Source organism: Hemitrygon akajei, chromosome 10, assembly GCF_048418815.1.
Source record: "Hemitrygon akajei chromosome 10, sHemAka1.3, whole genome shotgun sequence".
NCBI lineage: Eukaryota > Metazoa > Chordata > Chondrichthyes > Myliobatiformes > Dasyatidae > Hemitrygon > Hemitrygon akajei.
The window spans coordinates 111426508-111446598 of record NC_133133.1 but is presented as its reverse complement, the minus strand read 5'-3'; the positions used below and the strand labels follow the sequence as shown (position 1 = coordinate 111446598).

The window sequence follows — 20091 nt, the reverse complement described above, 5'->3', positions numbered from 1 at the left end:
ATCAGGTGCGCTCTGTAGTGCGAAATCTACGGTAGTTGAGGCCCCAATACAGATCCTGTGAAACATCTCTTGACGCAGCCTGCTAATTTGAGTGCCTGTCTTAACTCTGTAATTTCTGCTGCTCAGTGAATTTTTGGATCAGGTCTTTAAGTTTTCCTTTCATTCCCCAAGCTTAAACTTTAGCCAGCAGTCTCCTATGAGTGACTTTATGGAGTGTTTTATAGGATTCATAATAATTACATCCATAAACATTCCACTACTGGTGACTTTGCTGACCGCTTCAAAACATTAATTCAGCCTTGTCACCCTTGGTCTACCTCATGTTCTCTTAGGTGCTACATCAGCAAACACATGAATGTTTCCACTCATTTGTGAGTATTCAGGTTCACAGTCATGATAAGTGACAGAGACAGTGCGCAGACATGGTGTAGTTACCTAGGCTGAACATGGCCCTTGAAAGTCTAACTCTTGTACAACCTTTCTGTTCAAGCCCAGGAACCGAGGTCACTGAGCAGATCATGACATTGTAAAGATATATTAAAAGGATTCAAGGACCGCACTTACTACTGAACAGTTATTTTACTAATTCTCAAGTATTGTTGGCCTTTAACATGTAGATTTATTTGATTATTAACACCTGAAATATGTATTATGATTGTTACTTAAATATGCAAACAATGGGATTCAGAAGTACACAATGTTTCTATTGGATTGATAGTTGTATACAACTGGTCAATTTCTGTATAAGAAAGGCATTTCTTTGTTCAAACTTCAGAACAGTGCAGATGATGGGCTGGGGCTATTCTCCTTGTGCACAAGTAAAAGTGTGATTGAGTTGTCAGCGTCCACTTAATCAGCAATGACAATACTTTGTCAGTTTTAGTATTGAATTATAAATGATTGAGAACGGTTTATTCACACCTGTAAGCCCAAAAGTTCAAAGCCTAATGGTAGGACATTTTTTTAGGATATAGGTGTCATTGGAAAGGGCATTGCTAACTGGCTCTGCTTAGATGGTGGTGAGCCATCTTCTTGCCACAGGCCTGGTGAAGGAACCTCACAATGCCACCGAGAAAAGTGATCCAACAATGATAACGTCAAAGTCGACTTTTTTGTCATCTCCCAGTGTCAGCAAGACCAAAATACTGATTGCGGACCTCAGGAAGGGGAAGCTGGGGGAAGACATGCCAGCCTTCATTGAGGTATCAGCAGTGGAAGGGGTGAGCAGTTTTAAGTTCCATAGGTGTCGGAATCTCAGAGGATCTGTCGTGGGTCTAACACGTGGATGTAATTATGAAGAAAGCATGACAGTGAGTATACATCAGACAGGTGCAAGCCTCCCCACCATAGAGGGTATCTTCAAGAAGGTGGTATCCATCATTAAACGCTCTCACCATCCAGGACATGCCCTCTGCGTGTCACTGCTGTCAGGGATCCTGAAGACCCATTTTTTAAAAGCGGCTTCTTCCCTTCCACCATCACATTTGTGAATATTCCATGAATACTGTATTCTTTTACACGATTTACTTATTTTCAACATGGTTATTTCTGTCATGCTCTGCACTGCTGTTGCAAAGCAGCAAATTTCACAATCTATGTCAGTGATAGTAAACCCGATTCTGACAGGGAGTGGGGAACAGGTACAAATGGATTTTTTTTGTAGTTGGCAACATGTGGTGTGCCTGTGCTGAAGCTTCAACTTCCTTCATTTTATGTTAATAACTGTGCTGATGCCACGATTGATAATTTTGCTGATGATGCAATAAGTTGTGAAGAGAACATGTGGAAGGTACAGAGAGACATTGGCAGGGTACTTGACAATCTAGTAGATCTGGAAAATGGAGCATAATGTGGAAAAAAGTGTGAATTTGCCCATTTCGGCAGGAAAGATGAAAAAGGCACTTTATCTAAATGGTGAGAGAGTGCAGAGCTCTGAGATAAAAAGGGATCTGGGTGTTCTCCCTCTGATTCAAGGTTGTATCGTATCTGTGGATACATTGCAGGAAATTTGAAAAGTGCATCAGTGTTCTTTTCAGGAAAACTACAATGGCGTATTTGAATGCCAATTATCATTCAAGCATGACTGTACCTCATTGCTGCAGGGTTATTGAGGATCGCTTGACATATTGCAGAGAATTTGTAGCACAATATATTTTTATACATGCACTTGTGTAGTGTTGAAAATTAGTAATTTGATGTGGGAGTGTATAATATTAATCAGGCTTAATCTATCTAGCTATAAACAAAGCTGCTTTTCTGAAATACTGACACTGAAACTGTGGATAATGTGTTTATCTGAAACGGAGCATTAAGATTTAAACTAACATTTCTTCTTAATGAAACTAAGGAGTTTATAAAACATCTGAATTATTGTGTATTGGTCAGATAAATTGCATTAGCACTCCACATGTTAATCCATGCCCCACTTCTATTAAGTTTAAATAGATCGAGGGGAAAATAGTTTCTGTGTGAGAATTTAGTTATTTATTTAGAGAAACAGCACGGGACAGGCTCTTCCGGCCAATGAGCTACACCACCCAGCAACACGCCCGTTTAACACTCACCTCATCACGGGACAATTTACAATGACCAATTATGCTATTAACCGGTACACCTTTGGACTATGAGAGGAAACCGGATCACCCAGAGGAAACCAGTGCCATTCATGGGGTGAATGTACAAACTCCTTACAGATGGTACCGGAATTGAATTCCAAAGCACCCTGAGCTGTAATCGTACTGCACTAATTGCTATGCTACTGTGGTGTGAAATTGATGAATTAATAGTGTGCACTGAAAACAGGGAAATTGGCCAGAAATGAATATAAGACCCTCAAAGGGAGCCCAACCAACTCTCCATATTTATGATTAATGGATGGAAAAATGTGGCACCATTACTTAACAAAATCCAGCCTGTTCTCCTACATCCAAACAGCTCTGGGAGAATCTTAAACACTAGAGATTCTGCTGTTGCTGTAAATCTTAAGCAACACACACAAAATGTTGGAGAACTTAAAGTGAGGGGTGAATGCAGTCCTGTGAAAAACTTTTAAGCACCCTAGATTTTTTAAAATGGTTTTCGATTGTATGGTATGGAGCCCTGATCTCAAAATCAATAAGGCTGCCCAGGATTACCTGGAGAGACAGAAACGAGCAAGATAGCTCAAGTCCAAGCAAAAGAACTGTGGCAAGTTCTCCAAGATGCTTGGAATAACCTACCAGCTGATTTTCTTATAGAACTCTACAACAGTCTACATAACAAAATTAATGCTATTTTAAATTTGGTCACCAAATGGTGATTTAATTTAGATTTTTACTGTTTACTGCTCTTCATAGTAATTTTTTTGATATTTTGAAACTTTTCATGTCATTATTTTTGATAGCGTCTTCACTTTGCAGGTTTTTTTTACATGTGCCCAAGCCTTTTGCACAGCACTGTATATAGATCCTGCTATTCCAGTCACTACTTGGTAATATCTCACATGTTCTTCAACAAAGCTATGAAAATCTCAATAATTATTTCGACTGACATGCATACTACACTTAGTAGCCACTTTATTCAGTGCAGCTGATCATTAATACAAATATCTATTCAGCCAATCATGTGACAGAAACTCAGTGCATAAAAGCATACAGACATGGTCAAGAGGTTCAGTTGTTCAGAGCAAACATCAGAATGGTGAAGAAATGTGATCTAATTTGACTTTGACCGTGGACTGATTGTTGGTGTCAGATGGGGAGGTTTGAGTTCAAAGGTTCGAGTTCAAAGGTTCAACGTAGCCACAAAAACAAGAAAGGATATGCAGTTCTAAGACAAACATTAAATCCACCCACCCCGTACAAAAAACAAATGTCACCCCGATCATCAGTTCCCCAAAATCCCCCTCCCCCCTCACAAGACAAGAGGGACATCAACTACCCAAAGAACAGCCCCTGCCCCACATAAATAACTAATAGAGTTCAACAGAACATCAACCACCAAACACGTTTCCCTCGCACAACAAAACAGAAAAGGAATGGGTGACTTTTTTTTTAAAAAAACACAGAATATAAAATCCATTAAGTCTGAGAAGTCCACAGATCATAAATGCTGTAGTCTAATTCATAAACGCAGAACTAGGATACCACCCTCCGAAATCACCGACATTCACCACAGGAGAGCGACACCACACGAGGCAGAGAGGCCTACCCGCCTGCAACAGCGAGCCACACAGCGATAGGCCGCTCACGGAATCCTCCAGTAACAAAGGCAGTCGCTGTTGAAACTCTCACTCGTTTCCTCAGTGTCTGCGTTTAATGGACACTTGACTCGTGCTCCGTCTCGAAGTTTCTTTGCATAGAGGCCAAAATATTTTTTTTTAATGTGAGGTAGAATTCATGGGTTCAATGTCCATTTAGAATCATTTAGCAGAGGGGAAGAAGCTGTTCCTGAATCGCTGAGTGTGTGCCTTCAGGCTTTTGTACCTCCTACCTGATGGTAACAGTGAGAAGAGAGCATACCCTGGGTGATGGGGGTCCTTAATAAAGGATGTTGCCTCTCTGAGGCACTGCTTCTTGAAGATGTCCTGGGTACTATGGAGGCTAGTACCCAAGTTGGAGTTGACTAATTTTATAACTTTCTGTAGCTTTTCGGTCCTGTGCAGTAGCCCCCCCCCCCCACCCCACCCCACCCGTACCAGACAGAGATGCAGCCTGTCAGAATATGCTCCATAGTACATTTATAGAAGTTTTTGAGTGTTTTAGTTAACAAACCAAATCTCTTCAAACTCCTAATGAACTATAGCCACTGTCTTACCTTCTTTATAACTACATCAATATGTTGCGACCAGATTAGATCCTCAGAGATCTTCACATCCAGCAACTTGAAATTGCTCACTCTCTCCACTTCTGATCCCTCTGAGGATTGATTCATGTTCGCTTGTCTAACCCTTTCTGAAGTCCACATCAGCTCTTTCGTCTTACTGATATTGAGTGCAAGGTTGTTGCTGTGACACCACTCAACTAGCTGGTGTATCTCACTCCTGTACGCCCTCTCATCTCCATCTGAGATTCTACCAACAATGGTTGTATCATCAGCAAATTTATAGATGGTATTTGAACTATACCTAGCCACACAAAAGAAGTAAAAAGAATATTTTTGTGAGCTATCTGGAAAGTGTCGACTGAGGGAGCATTGTACACTGGCGTCATCTTGACCAGAGTATCTCAGAAACTGTTGATCTCTTGGGATTTTCATGCACAACAGTCTCCAGAGTTTATAGAGAATGGTGTGAAAAACCAAAAATAACACCCAGTGAGCAGCAGTTCTGTGGGCGAAAATGCCTTGTTGAGGAGAGGGGTCAGAGGTGAATAGTCTGACTGGTTCAAGCTGACAGGAAGATGATAGTAATTCAAATAACCACAGTTATTCAGCATCTCTGAACGCACAACATGTCGAACCTGGAAGTGGATGGGCTACAGCAGCAGAAGGCCACAGGCATACGCTCCATGGCCACTTTATTAGGTACAGGGGGTATCTAATAAAGAGACAACTGCATTTATGTTCTACACCTGGGCCAAAACTTGCTGGGCAGTAGAAACACTTGGATTAAGAGGATGGGTAGTGTTAGGAGGGGTGAACCATTGGTGTACCTGGCTCAAGGAAAAAAATGTGGCAATATCGTTTTTCAAGACTAGCTGTCTGGATTCCTTCAGCTTGAACAAATAGAGAAAAACTTTGAGAAGCAATCTGGACATTTGGCCAAGACTGTAAAACCATGTTGAGAAACACTTTGTGGTATATGAAGGGCAGCCCGGTAGTGCAGCGGTTTAGTGTAACACTATCACAGCGCCAGCGACCGGCATGCACAGCCGCCACTGTCTGTGGGGAGTTTGTGCATTCGCCCTGTGACGGCGTAGGCTCTCCAGTTTCCTCCCACGTTCCAAAGACACAGGGATTAGTAAATGACTTGGTCTTATTGGTGTAACTGGGCCGGAAGGGTCTGTTACCCTGCTGTATCTCTGAAATAAAACAAACTCAGCAGGTCAGGCTGCATCCGTGGAGGGAAATAAGCAACCAACACTCACTAAACGTGATTTTAATGTGCTGTTAAACATACTACAATATATCCATAGAGTGAACTTACTAAATTCTCCCTTACTGTTCTGATTCTATTTCAGGGCCATTATTATTCGTAATAAGGAAATCATTCCAATGTCCTCAGAGTTTACACCAGAGACTGAAAGACAGCGGCTGCAGTACCTGGTAAGAGAGAGTTAAAGTACTTAGGGGCCCTTACTTCTATTTCAAATTAGTTACTTCTGTTGCCTGGGTAACAGAACTCTAAAGAATAATTCGATGATGTGTATCACTTCAGGCATGTTGTAATAAAGGATGTTCACTGTTAATAATTTGAAGGACCTTTTGATAAATTACCTTTATATTGGCTGCTAACATTGTACCACACAAGGGCTTCAATATTGATGCTTCTTTGCATCTCATTCATCTCAGCGTGGAAAGACCTGCTTCTCGAGGACATAGGTCCACAGTGATTGACAGCGTCTGAGTTTCGAGAAGACATTTTAATTAGTTTAAATGGAAAGGGTGCCTTACGCAGTGTATTCGCCTTCTGACATGATATTCTATCAACTGGGAGGTTGCAGGTCGAGACACACAGGATCCATATTACAAGCTGTCAACGTCAGAATGGGCATGAGGGGAAGGAGTGAGGCTGGGCCTGGCCAGACTTTAAGCTAGGTGAAGTCATTGCAAATTAATCAAACTAATAGAATTGCAGATGGAGTTCAATCTGGAAAAGTGTGAAGTTATTCACTTTGGAAGGTGGGACTTGAAGACAGAATGCAGGGTAGGATTCGTAACAGTGATTAGAATGATTCCTTAAAGGTGATACGGTGGTGAACAAGGTGTACAGTTTGTTGCCCTTTGTTTGTCTGGGGATTGAGTCGAGACCTTTCTTTGTTAAATTTGTGTTTTTATGATTGTAAGACTATATTGGACTCTAATAACTACAGGCACAGCAGGTCTACCTCATCAGTGAGCTGCTGGTTGTTCAGAGTAACAGGCCAGATAGTCATAGGAACCGGCCAGCAGTTGAGAGGAGAGGAGGCAGGCCACAGGAGGAAAGTCCAGCTGGTGGGCTACAGGGGGAGAGTCTGGCTGGCAGGCCAGAGGAGGCGGATTGGGTTCCGAGGATCTGACCTGGATGCAGACCGGACTGCTGCCTGCTACTCAAAGGCACCGGAGTTGCTGTGAGAAGGTGGCATGCAGTGAAGCCATGAGTGACTGTCTTGGATGTTTCTCTTGCGATCGCAAGACCCTGTTGGACATTGATTGCCGCAGGCCTATTTCCCTTGTTTGATGGTGAGTCGGGCTGCGAGGCAGCAGTGTAGATTTGGTTGTAGTGAGGACTAGGCCTCAAGTCCCGGGTTTGCTTGTTGCTGCAGTTCAGGTGAGGAGACACTGGAGGTGGTGTAGCGTGGTGTCCGTGCTCGGTTGGGGGTGGCCTCTCCCATCAATGCTGCCCTCCAGTTTTCGATTGGTTGAATGACAGGCTGGACTGCCAAGAAACATCAATTTGCAGGACTTGTCACTTCAGGTCTTGGACTAAAAATGTGTTTCCATGTGTAACTGTGCTATTTTTTTCTCTTTCTTGCTATTATGAATGCACGTGTATGCTTTGCAACTTGACCCTAGAGAAACACTGTCTTGTTTGGCTGTATCCATGTATGGTTAAATGATAATTGAACTTGATCAGAATGATCATCTGTGAGGTAATGTTGTAGCTCTATAGAACCCAGGCTAGATCACACTGGGAATATTGTGTTCAGTTCTGGTTTCCTCATTATAGGAAGGATGTGGAAGCTTTAGAGAGGATGCAGAGGAGATTTACCAGGATGCTGCCTGAATTAGAGAGCATATCTTATGAGGAAAGGATGAGCGAGCTAAGCCTTTTCTCTTTAGAGTGAAGGATGATGAGAGGTGAATTGATAGAGCTTTACAAGATGATAAGAGGCATAGATTGAGTGGACAGCCAGAGACTTTTAGCAGATCTAGTGGTGCACACTCTCTCATAGGGACTTCTATGCTCTAATTAAGGAAACTTTCCTGAACACATTTGACAAACTTTATCCCAACTAGTCCTTTGTCAGTATGGGAGTCTCAGTCAATATGTGGAAAGTTAAAATCACCTACTGTAACAATCTTGTGTTTCTTGCAACAGTCTGCAATCACTCTACAAATTTGTTCCTCTCAATCCCTCGGAATGTGGTCATACCTTTTTACTTTCTCAATTCCACCCATAATGCCTCAATAGACGAGTTCTCCAGTCTGTCCTGATGGAGCACTGCCGTGACATTTTCCCTGACTAGTAAAACCACCCCTCTTCCTTTAATCCCTTCCACTCTGCCACATCTAAAACAGCAGAGCCCTGGGATATTGATCCAAAAACTTATACCCAACCTCCTACATCAATTCCTTAGCCATGTGTTGAACTGTATAATTTTCCTACTTCTGGCTTCACTAACATGTGGTACAGGTAGCAATCCTGAGATCACAGCCCTGGAGGTCCTGTCCTTTAATGGAAAATCATTAAAGAGGATGCCAAATTAAACAGGATACCAAAAGTTGCTTCAGATATATAAAGTGTAAATGAGAGGTGAGAGTAGATATTGGACCGCTGGAAAATGATGCTGGAGAAGGAAATGACAAAAGAACTCAGTAAGTATTTTGCTTCATTCTTCACTGTGGAAGACACTAGCAGTATGCCAGATGTTTCAGAGTGTCAGGGGGCAGAAGTGAGTGAAGTTGCCATTACTAGGGAGAAGGTTCTTGGAAGCTGAAAGGTCTGAAGGTAGATAAGTCACCTGGACTCAATAGGTTACACCCCAGGGTTCTGAAAGAGGTGGCTGTAGAGATTGTGGAGGCATTAGTTATGATCTTTTGAGAATCGATTAATTCTAGCATGGTTCCATAGGAATGGAAAACTGCGAATTGCACTCTACTCTTCAAGAAGAGAGAAAGGCAGAAGAAAGAAAACTACAGGTCATTCAGACTGACCACACTGGTTGGAAAGATGTTGGAGCTCATTGTTAAGGATGTGATTTCAGGGCACTTGGGGCACCAGATAAAATAGGCCATAGTCCTCAAGGAAAACTCTTGCCTGACATCTGTTGGAATTCTTTGAAGAAGTAACAAGCAAGATAGACAAAGGAAAATTGATTGATGTTGTGTATTTGAATCTTCAATTCTAGTCACTTTTTATTGTCATTTCGACCATAACTGCTGGTACAGTACACAGTAAAAGCGAGACAATGTTTTTCAGGACCATGGTGTTACATGAAACAGTACAAAAACTAGACTGAACTAAGTAAAACAACACATTAAAAAACTACACTAGACTACAGACCTACCCAGGACTGCATAAAGTGCACAAAACAGTGCAGGCATTACAATAAATAATAAACAAGACAATAGGCACAGTAGAGGGCAGTAAATTGGTGTCAGTCCAGGCTCTGGGTATTGAGGAGTCTGATGGCTTGGGGGAAAAAAACTGTTACATAGTCTGGTCGTGAGAGCCTGAATGCTTCGGTGCCTTTTCCCAGACGGCAGGAGGGAGAAGAGTTTGTATGAGGGGTGCGTGGGGTCCTTCATATTGCTGTTTGCTTTGCGGATGCAGCATGTGGTGTAAATGTCCGTAGTAGTGGGAAGAGAGACCCTGATAATCTTCTCAGCCGACGTCACTATCTGCTGCAGGGCCTTGTGATCCCACATGGTGCAATTTCCGAACCAGGCAGTGATGCAGCTGCTCAGGATGCTTTCAATACAACCCCTGTAGAATGTGATGAGGATCGGGGGTGGGAGATGGACTTTCCTCAGCCTTCGCAGAAAGTAGAGACGCTGCTGGGCTTTCTTTGCTATGTAGCTGGTGTTGAGGGACCAGGTGAGATTCTCCGCTAGGTGAACACCAAGAAATTTGGTGCTCTTAACAATATCTACCAAGGAGCCATCGATGTTCAGTGGGGAGTGGTCGCTCTGTGCCCTCCTGAAGTCAACAACCATCTCTTTTGTTTTGTTCACATTAAGAGACAGGTTGTTGGCTCTGCACCAGTCCGTTAGCCGCTGCAACTCCTTCTGTAAGCTGACTCGTTATTCTTGCCGATGAGACCCACCACGGTCGTGTCATCGGCGAACTTGATGATATGGTTTGAGCTGTGTGTTGCAGCACAGTCATGGGTCAGCAGAGTGAACAGCAGTGGACTGAGCACACAGCCCTGGGGAGCTCCCGTGCTCAGTGTGGTGGTGTTGGAGATGCTGCCTCTGATCCGGACTGACTGAGGTCTCCCAGTCAGGAAGTCTAGGATCCAGTTGCAGAGGGAGGTGTTCAGGCCCAGTAGGCTCAGCTTTCCAATCAGTTTCGGAGGGATGATTGTGTTGAATGCTGAACTGAAGTCTATGAACAGCATCCAAACGTATGTGTCTTTTTTGTCCAGGTGGGTTAGGGCCAGGTGGAGGGTGGTGGCAATGGCGTCATCTGTTGAGTGGTTGGGACGGTACGCAAACTGCAGGGGGTCCAGTGAGGGGGGCAGCAGGGTCTTGATGTGCCTCATGACGAGCCTCTCGAAACACTTCATGATGATGGATGTGAGTGCAACAGGACGGTAGTCATTGAGGCAGGACACTGAAGGCTTCTTCAGCACGGGGACGATGGTGCAGCCTTGAAGCACATTGGAACGATGGTGCTGCTCAGGGCGATGTTGAAGATGTCAGTGAGAACATCTGCTAGCTGGTCTGCATGTCCTCTAAGCACTCTTCCAGAAATAATGTCTGGTCCAGCAGCCTTCCGTGGGTTAACCCTGCACAGGGTTATTCTCACTTCGGCCACGATGAGACACAGCACCTGGTCATTTGTAGGAGGGGTGAACTTCCTCGCCACCACATCATTTTCCACCTCAGAACAAGCGTAGAAGTTGCTCGACGCACCTGGGAGGGAGGCATCACCCGCACAGTCAGGTGATGTCGTCCTGTAGTTGGTGATGTCCTGGATGCCCTTCCACATGCGCCACGTGTCGCTGCTGTACTGGAAGTGACTGTGGATTCGCTGGGCGTGTGCACGCTTTGCCCCTCTGATGGCCCCGGACAGTTTGGCCCTTGCTGTTGTTAGAGCTGCCTTGTCAACTGCTCTGAAGGTGGAGTCGCGGGACCTCAGCAGCGCACGCACCTCCGTGGTCATCCATGGCTTCTGGTTAGCGTGTGTAGTGATGGCCTTGGACACAGTGACATAGTTGATGCACTTTCTGATGTAGCTGGTCACTGATGTCGTGTACTCCTCTAAGTTGGTAGAGTCGCTATCGGTTGCAGCCTCCCTGAACATGTGCCAGTCAGTGTGCTCAAAGCAGTCTTGAAGAGCAGAGATGGCTCCTGCTGGCCAGGTTTTCACCTGCTTCTGAACTGGTCTGGAGCACCTGACAAGTTGTCTGTATGCTGGGATTAGCATAACAGAGATGTGGTCTGAATAACCGAGGTAGGGGCAGAACTCCACCAGTACGCGTCGGGGATGTTTGTGTAAACAAGGTCCAACACGTTCTCTCCCCTCGTCGCAAAATCCACATACTGATGGAATTTGGGGAGCACTGATTTAAGGTTTGAGTGGTTAAAATCTCCGGCGACAATAAACAGTCCATCAGGGTGTGCGTTCTGCAGTTCACTAATAGCCCCAAATAGTCCACAGAGCGCCTCCTTAGCATTAGCACTGGGGGGGAATGTAGACACCGACTACGAGGACAGTGGTGAATTCCCGTGGTAGATAAAATGGTCTGCATCTAATAGTCGCAAACTCCATATGAGTATGAGCAGTATCTGGAAACCAGCACAGAGTTCTTGCACCATTCTGTATTGATATAAACACATAAGCCACCACCGCGAATCTTAACAGAAAGAGCTGCGTCCCTGTCCGCTTGAAACAAGGCAAGCCCGTCCAGCTGAACGGCGGCATCCGGGATTCCGTCAGTGAGCCACATCTCTGTGAAAACATACGCACAGCAGACTCTGTACTCCCGCCGAGTATTTCATTGGAGTTGGATGTGGTCCAATTTATTGTCCAGGGAGCAGACATGGGAGAGCCGGCCGGCTAGGGTTTGCTTTTTGCCTGGCACGGACCCCTGCCCGCTTGCCTTGCTTCCTCACATACCGCTTACAACGTCCCCACCTCCAGCCACCAGCATCAGGCGACTGAGGATTGTAGGCCCGATCCCCTCAGCAAGCCGAGGTCGCGTAATTTAACCAGCAGATCTTCATGAAGGTCTGTTTTTGGGCAATCTCTGTATTGTAGCCGTATCTGGCGATGGTAGATAGTCGCTCTGTTATCCATGTGTCCTAATCAAAAATTGTGTCTCAAAATTAAATTAGAAAATTAAATTAAAGTAACACCAGGTCCAAAAGGCAGCTGCTGCCGTGCCGCACCACCTGCTTCAGAAGGCCTTTAACAAGGTGCTGTACATGAGGCTACTTAACGTAAAAAGAAGTGGTCCCAACACAGACCCCCTAAGGTATGCACATGGTATTACAGGAAAGTTACTAGCATGGATAAAGCAGTGACTGATGGGCAGGAGGCAAAGAATGGGTATAAATGAAGCCTTTTCTGGTTGGCTAGTAGTGTCCCACGGGTTCTTATTATGTTATATCTGAATGATTTGGATGATAGAATTGATGGCTTTGTGGCCAAGTTTGCAGACAATACAAAGAAGGGCAGTAGGACAGGCAGTTTTGAGGAAGTAGAGAGGCGACAGAAGGATTTAGACAGATTAGGAGAAACTGCAAAGAAATGGCAGATAGAATACAGTGTCAGGAAGTGTATGGTTATGCACTTTGGTAGAAGAAATAAAAGTGTAAACTATTTTCTAAGTGGAGAGAAAATTGAAAAACCAGAGGTACTGAGGAACTTGGGATTCCCTAAAGGTTAATTTGCAGGTTGAGCCTGTAATGAGGAAGACAAATGCGATGTTAGTGTTCAGTTTGAGAGAACTAGAATATAAAACCAAGGAAGTAAAGTTGAGGCTTTATAAGGCACTGGTGAGGCCTCACTTGGAGTACCGTGAGTGGTTTTGGGCCCCTTATCTACAAAAGAATGTGCTGACACTGAAAAGTGTTCACAAGAGGTTCACAAAAATAACTGGGATTCAACGGCTTGTCAGAGAAGGAATATTTGATGGCTCTGGGTTTGTATTCTCTAGAATTCAGAAGAATGAGGGGTGACCTCATTGAAACCTATTGAATGGTGAAAGGCCTCAACAGATCGGATGTGGAGAGGAATTTTCCTATGGTGGGTAGAATAAGACTAGAGTTCACTGCCTCAGTACGGAGGGACTTCCTGTTAAAACGGAGATGAGAAGGAATTTCTTTAGCCAGGGTGGTGAATCTGTGAATTCATTGCTACAGGCAGCTGTGGAGGGCAAGCCATTGGGTATATTTAAGCCAGAGGTTGATAGATTCTTGATTAGTTAGAGCATGAAGGGATATGGGGTGAAGGCAGCAAATTGGTCTGAGAGAGGAAAATGGAATTGAATTGACTTTATTTCTTGCATCCTTCACATACATGAGAGTAAAAATCTTTTAAGTTACGTCTCCATCTAAATGTGCAATGTGCAATCGTAGTAATTTATAATAAATAGAACAGTCAATGTAATATAGAATACACTCAACAGCATGAGTTCATCAGTCTGATGGCCTGGTGGAAGAAGCTGTTTGGTCCTGTTGGTCCTGGCTTTTATGCTGTGGTACCGCTTCGCGGATGGTAGCAGCTGGAACAGTTTGTGGTTGGAATCATTGGGATGGCCCAATGATCCTATGGGCCATTTTTACACACCTGGCCTTGTAAATGTCCTGAATCATGAGAAGTTCACAACTGCAGATGTGCTGGGCTGTCTGTACCGGTCTCTGCGGAATCCCGTGATAAGGGAGGTGCAGTTCCCATACCAGGCAGAGAAGCAGCCAGTCAGGATGCTCTCAATTGTGCTCCTGTAGGAAGTTCTTGGGATTTGGGGACCCATACCAAACTTACTCAACTGTCAATTAGTCAGCCATGATGAAATGGCTTAGCAGACATGATGAGCCAAATTGCCTAATTCTGCTCCTAGGATCTTAGGGTCTTATGGTATCTATCTTGTGCCTTCTGAATTGCTCCCAGGAACTCCAGCTGTTGCTGCTCTGCCATCATCCCTGCTTGTGTCCCCTTCCAATCAACTTTGGCCAGCTCCTCTCTCAAGCCTCTGTAATTCCTTTTTCTCAGCTGATTTACTGATACATCTGACTTTAGCTTCTTCCTCTCAAATTGCAGGGTGAATTACTCCTAAGGGTCCCTATACCTTAAGCTCTAATCAATTTTGGTTCATTACACAACACTCAGTCCAGAATGGCTGATTCCCCTTGCTGCTAGGGGAATGCGCTACCGTGCCGCAAGGAAATGATATGATTTGGCGATATGAAATGATATGAGTCAGCTGCACCTTTCCACATTCCCTGTCACACCCACTGTTGAACTTGAATGCACATGAGGTCACCAGTCGGTCATTAACCTACAACTACTTAATGAGTAAAAAACAAATCTCGCTTGAGAGTTTCTTTGGAAGAGGTGGTAGGGGATATAAAAGACCTAATGATGATGATAAGGCAGAAACAGCTGAGGCCAAGACTGCAAAAAAAAAAGAAAGCTTCCTTCAATAGAAAATACAACGAGTCGTACGTACAGCTTTAATGCAACCGGTGACTGGCACGCTCCAAGATCCCTGTGTGTGATATGTGGAGACAAGCTGTCAAATGAGGCAATGAAGCCCTCAAAACTGCTTCAGCACCTTGAGTCCAAGCACCCTGCACTTAAAGACAAACCCGTTGAGTTTTTTGAGCGGAATAAACGTGAGCAAGCAGGACAGAAGCAAGTGCTGAGAGCCACCACCTCCACAAATGCTGCTGCTCTGAGAGCATCGTACTTAGTGGCTAGCCGTATTGCCTTTCACTGTTGTTGAAGAATTGATTCGGCCTGCTGCCAAGGACATTGATTCTGCCTGCTGCCGTGAACTGTTGGAGAAGCTGCAGCTAACAAAATGGCATAGATTTCTCTTTCAGCTACCACAGTTTCAAGGAGAATCGATGACACAGCGGAGGACATCAAAGCACAGCTGTTGGAACAGCTTAACGAGTCACCATGGCATGCCAGGTCAACAAGACTACCAATGTTGACAACAAGGCAATACTGCTGGTTTATGTGCGATATATATTTCAAGACGATGTGCACGAGGATATGTTGTGTACACTGCGGCTGCCAACTAACACAACTAGAGCAGAACTATTCAAGTCTTTGAATGACTACATGTCAGGCAAACTGGACTGGTCATTCTGTATTGGAATATGCACAAATGGAGCTGCAGGTATGACTGGACAGCTGTCTGGTTTCACTACCTGAGTCAAAGAGGTTGCTCCTGAATGCCAGTCTACACACTGTGTCATACACAGGGAAATGCTGGCTAGCCAAAAAATGTCACCTGATCTTAACAGCGTATTGAGTGACGTTGTTGAAGTTATCAATCACATCAAAGCAAAATCCCTTAACTCACGTCTGTTTGAGCAGCTTTGTGAGGAAGTGGATGCAGAGCACAAACGCCTTCTCTCACACACTGAAGTCAGGAGGCTATCGAGGGGGAGAGCCCTGGCCAGGGTTTTTGAGCTAAGAGAGCCGCTACAGAGATTTCTTTCAGGAAAAAAGTCACCACTGGCAGCACACTTCAGTGACGAGGAGTGGATAGCAAAACTCGCTTATCTGTGTGACATCTTCAACCTGCTCAATGAACTCAATTTGTCACTTCAGGGGAGAATGACAACTGTCTTCAAGTTGGCAGATAAAGTGTCTGCTTTCAAAGCCAAACTGGAACTGTGGGGACGGCAAGTGGACGGGGGCATATTTGACATGTTCCCAACATTAGCTGGGATTTTGGGAGACGTCCTTCTCACAGCTGGTGCGCAATCACCTATCTTCGCTGTCGACAGAATTCGAACGTTACTCCCCAACCGCAAATGACCCAAGATGTGCAATGGAATGGGTCCTTGACCCATTTGTGAATGTCCCCGGTGAATCATCCATGTCAGCGCAGGAAAAAGATCAACTCCTTGAGCTAGCAAATGATGGTGGGCTGAAAAGTATGTTTGACATAACATCTCTGCCAGCATTCTGGATCACAGTCAAGGCTGAATATCCTGAGATAGCCACGAAAGCACTGAAAACGTTGCTTCCATTTCTCTGCGAAGTGGGGTTTTCTGCAATGAATGCAACAAAAACTAAATTGTGGAATAGAATGGACATTGCTGTCTCCCATCATCCCTCAATGGGACCGTCTTGTTGCATGGAAACACGCCCAGGGCTCCCACTGATTCAGCAATATTGGTGTGTTGCAATGATTTTATATGTTCATATGAGGAAAATATGCACTGTGTGTTTAATATCCAAATGTTACTTAAAATGTTATGATGCTATTGATTTATAAATGTTATAATTGACTTATCACTATGTTCATGCAAGGAAAATATGTGCTGTGTGTTTAATATTAAATGCGTTAAATAAACACTTTTAGAAACAAAATTGAGTGTATTAGCCATTTATAAGTGACTTATAGTTGACTTATCATCTATATTGCGGTTGTGATTAACACCACCACCCCCCCTTGAAAGTATTCTACAAATTCCCCCTCTTGGGATCCAAGAACAACTTGATTTTCCCTGCATATTGAAATCCCCCATGACTGTTGTAACATTGCCCTTTTGATAGGCATTTTCTATTTCCCCTGGTAATTTGTAGACCACATCTTTGCTTCTGTTCGGAGGTTTGATATAACTCTTATTAATGCTTTTTACCCTTGCACTTTCTTAGCTCTAACCACAATGATTCTACACCTTCCAATCCTCTTTCTAAAGATTTGATTTCTTTTTTTTTACCAACAGAGCTACCTGATTCCCTCTGCCTACCTGCCTGTCCTTTTCATACAATGTTTATCCTTGAATGTTAAGCTCCCAGCTATAATCTTCTTTCAGCCACGATTCGATTGCTCACAATGTCATATATGCTAATCTGTAACCGTGCTCCAAGTTCATCTACCTTATTCTGTATACTGTGTGTGTTGCAAATAAAACGCCTTCAGTCCTATATTCATCACCCTTTTCAATTTTGGCCCCTTTACATTGCAACTTCTCCTGTTGAGTGCATTTTTGCCCTCTTATCAGCCTGTCTTTGCTAGCAGTCTCACTATACACTCCCTCTATCTGTGAACCATCTGCCCATCCTCAGCCTAAACACTCCATTCCCATCCCCCTGCCCAACAAGGATATTGGTCCCCAGAAGAGACTCCATTGATCCAGAAATCTGAAGTGAGGTAATCTGAGGTACACAGTATGCCCTGCAGGCTGGGGTTGTGGAGGTGGGAGAGGAGAATTGATTCGTTTTGCTGTGGGGAGGTATGATGAATCTGACAGTTTAGGAATATCAGCACTTTAGGACTCATCCTTCTTCTGATGGAAATAATTTACTGCCCGATACACTGCCGATGTTTAGGTCAGCAATGAAGGTCCTCCACCTCTGTCTGTCCTTGGCTATCTTCTCTGTTGTGTGGCTCAGGGTCCTCAATTCTGTCATGCACAGATGTAGAAGGATTCTTTATTGCTGTTTCCACAACATATTTGTTTGACCAGTCAGGGTTTGTTCACCGTGAGCTGAACCCCCCCCTCCCCCAACCCCACCGAACCTGGAGGACCGTTGGACCACTTTTAATCGGTCTCTACCCTTTGACCTGTTTGGCATGGATGACCCTACCAAGAACAAAAGCACAAGGCCTTGACTGCAGCCAGCATAGCTCTCTGGGTCATTGAAGCATGCAAGCCTCCAAACTGCTGCAAGGTTGTGGTCCTCTTAGAACAGCTGACAGAAGATTGTGGTGCAGAGTTCCCTGTGATGCTCCAATAAAGGACCATTGCACGTGGAATAGCACCAACCTTGTTGAGGACATTTCTTCAGAGTTGCAAAGGTGAGTCTCAATTGGAAAAGAGTTCTGAATTTCCTGGCAGAACAGAGACTCTGCCGTACGATCAAGTGTCGAGGGAGTGATTTTAAACATGCTCATTCGAAACTTCAGGAATAAAGGGCTGAAGCTAGGTGGCAGCACACTCACTCCAAATTCTCAGCTCGGCTCCTCAGTCAGGTGGGAGAGTGGTGTTACAGAATCACTAGGTTTCATTTTCCTTGTCAGACAATAGTTCATATAAGAATTGATTGATCTTTGTCCTATTTCTGTGGGTCTTCAGTTTAGTGATTACAGGGTAGTGACTCATAGTTTAAATGTTGGCAGTTTTAAAATATTTGGTTCTTATTTTAAGTGTCTGCATAGCATTGTGTTCCCCACCTCTGTGACTGTTTATGCTGTTCAACCCTTCTAAGTTCACTGTCTTCCTCCTTTTCTAGTTCCATGTTTTACCTGACTTTCACCATTCCATTGTTGCCAGCCAAGGCTCCGCTTTCCTTCGGCCATAAGACAAAGGAGCATTGTCTTATTAGGCCATTTATAGCACCAAGCTGTAAGTTTGTATGTACTCCCCATCCATGCCCACATGGGTTTCCTCCACGTTCTCCAGATATCTCCCATATTCCAAAGGCGTACTGTTGGAGTTGGGTTATTGAGCTGTGGGCACGCTATGTTGACACCGGAAGCATTTTGACACTTGTGAGCTGCCCAGCACAATCTTTGCTAGTTTGATTTGACACAAGACAACGCCTATTTGCTGTATGTTTCGATATACAAATAAAGGTTTAAACTGATGGTTAATGAAACTGAGAATAATAGCACATGCAAAGGAAGCAATGTTACCAGAGTGTTGATGTATTTTAGGGTAAGCCTAAGAAGAGCAGGATGTAGATAGTAAAGATCAAAGGGGTGATTAAGATTAGAAGGAAGCGACTGACCCCAAGTATCTCAGTGATTAGGGAGAAATTCTTTCACCATGTTTTCCAGCAATGAGCAATAGAGGACGTGATACAATTGAAGAGGCATTTGGATGGTGCGTGCAGGTTATGGGCAACTGGGACTAACAAGGAGGATGCTGTGGCTGGCATAGACGACTTCTTATCGTGTCCACAGACAGTCTGTACATGGCCCAGCCAGAAATGGACACATTTTTGCACCTTGTTGTTGAATTCAGCAAGATCTGCAACAGTACAGGGTCCCTCTAGCGATGGGCATTGCAGGAGAAGTTGCATAGTTTGTGGCTCAGTTCCACATTCACAAGTTGTCGGGCTGGTTGTATATCCCCATTTGCTTAGTGACGCCTTTGAACGACCTACACCAGTCCTAAGTCTGTTAAGGCACTTCCGGATTGCCCAGTTGCAACTAGCTCCTGGGGGAAGGCTTTCATCCGGTGGAATTTCCATCATTCGGGGTTGTTTGAGACTGGCGAGCCGGTCTTTCCACAAGGCGATGCGGGCTTCAGATGGGGTTGATTGTAACGGAACAACACTGTTCATGAAGCTCTTCCTTGACTTTAGGCGGCTGGGTGTGGGTGTATGACCATGTAGAGGGTGCCTCTCATCTAATGTTTGACGGAGTCGTTCTTTCTTGCTGGCTACCGTTCTTCTTATATCACGGGGATCAATACCCGCCAGGATATACAGGTGTTTGTTGGTTTTAAACAACCTATGATAAGTTGGCAGCTTGCATTCAGAACGGCATCCACCTTCTTAGCATGAGTATATCTTTCCCATGCAGGGCAGGCGTATTCGGCAGTGGAATAGCAAAGAGCAAGTGCACTGGATCTCAATGTTTTCGGGCTTGCTCCCCATTTTGTGTTAGTGAGCTTATTCAGGATGTTGTTTTGTGCGTTCACTTTTGCCTTTGTCTTATTGATGTGGTTCTTGAAAGTGAGGCATCTGTCAAGGGTGACTCCTAAGTAGATAGGGTGCTCGCGATGCGTCAGTGTGGCTCCACACCAGGTTACTTTAAGCTGTCGTTTGGCTTAACGGTTCCTGAGGTGGAATGCACAAACTTGTGTCTTTGATGGGCTTGCGCGGAG

The 20091-nt window shown here is 44.4% G+C and overlaps 1 protein-coding gene across 1 annotated transcript in view; it reads left to right on the top strand.

Moving 5' to 3' along the window:
* The window catches only part of ppm1h (protein phosphatase, Mg2+/Mn2+ dependent, 1H), a 213854-nt gene that overhangs the window by 133266 nt on the left and 60497 nt on the right, over window positions 1-20091 (top strand). The window contains exon 5 of the mRNA XM_073058736.1: window positions 6159-6243. Within this exon, the coding sequence (XP_072914837.1) occupies window positions 6159-6243 (85 nt within the window). The remainder of the gene's footprint in view (window positions 1-6158; window positions 6244-20091) is intronic.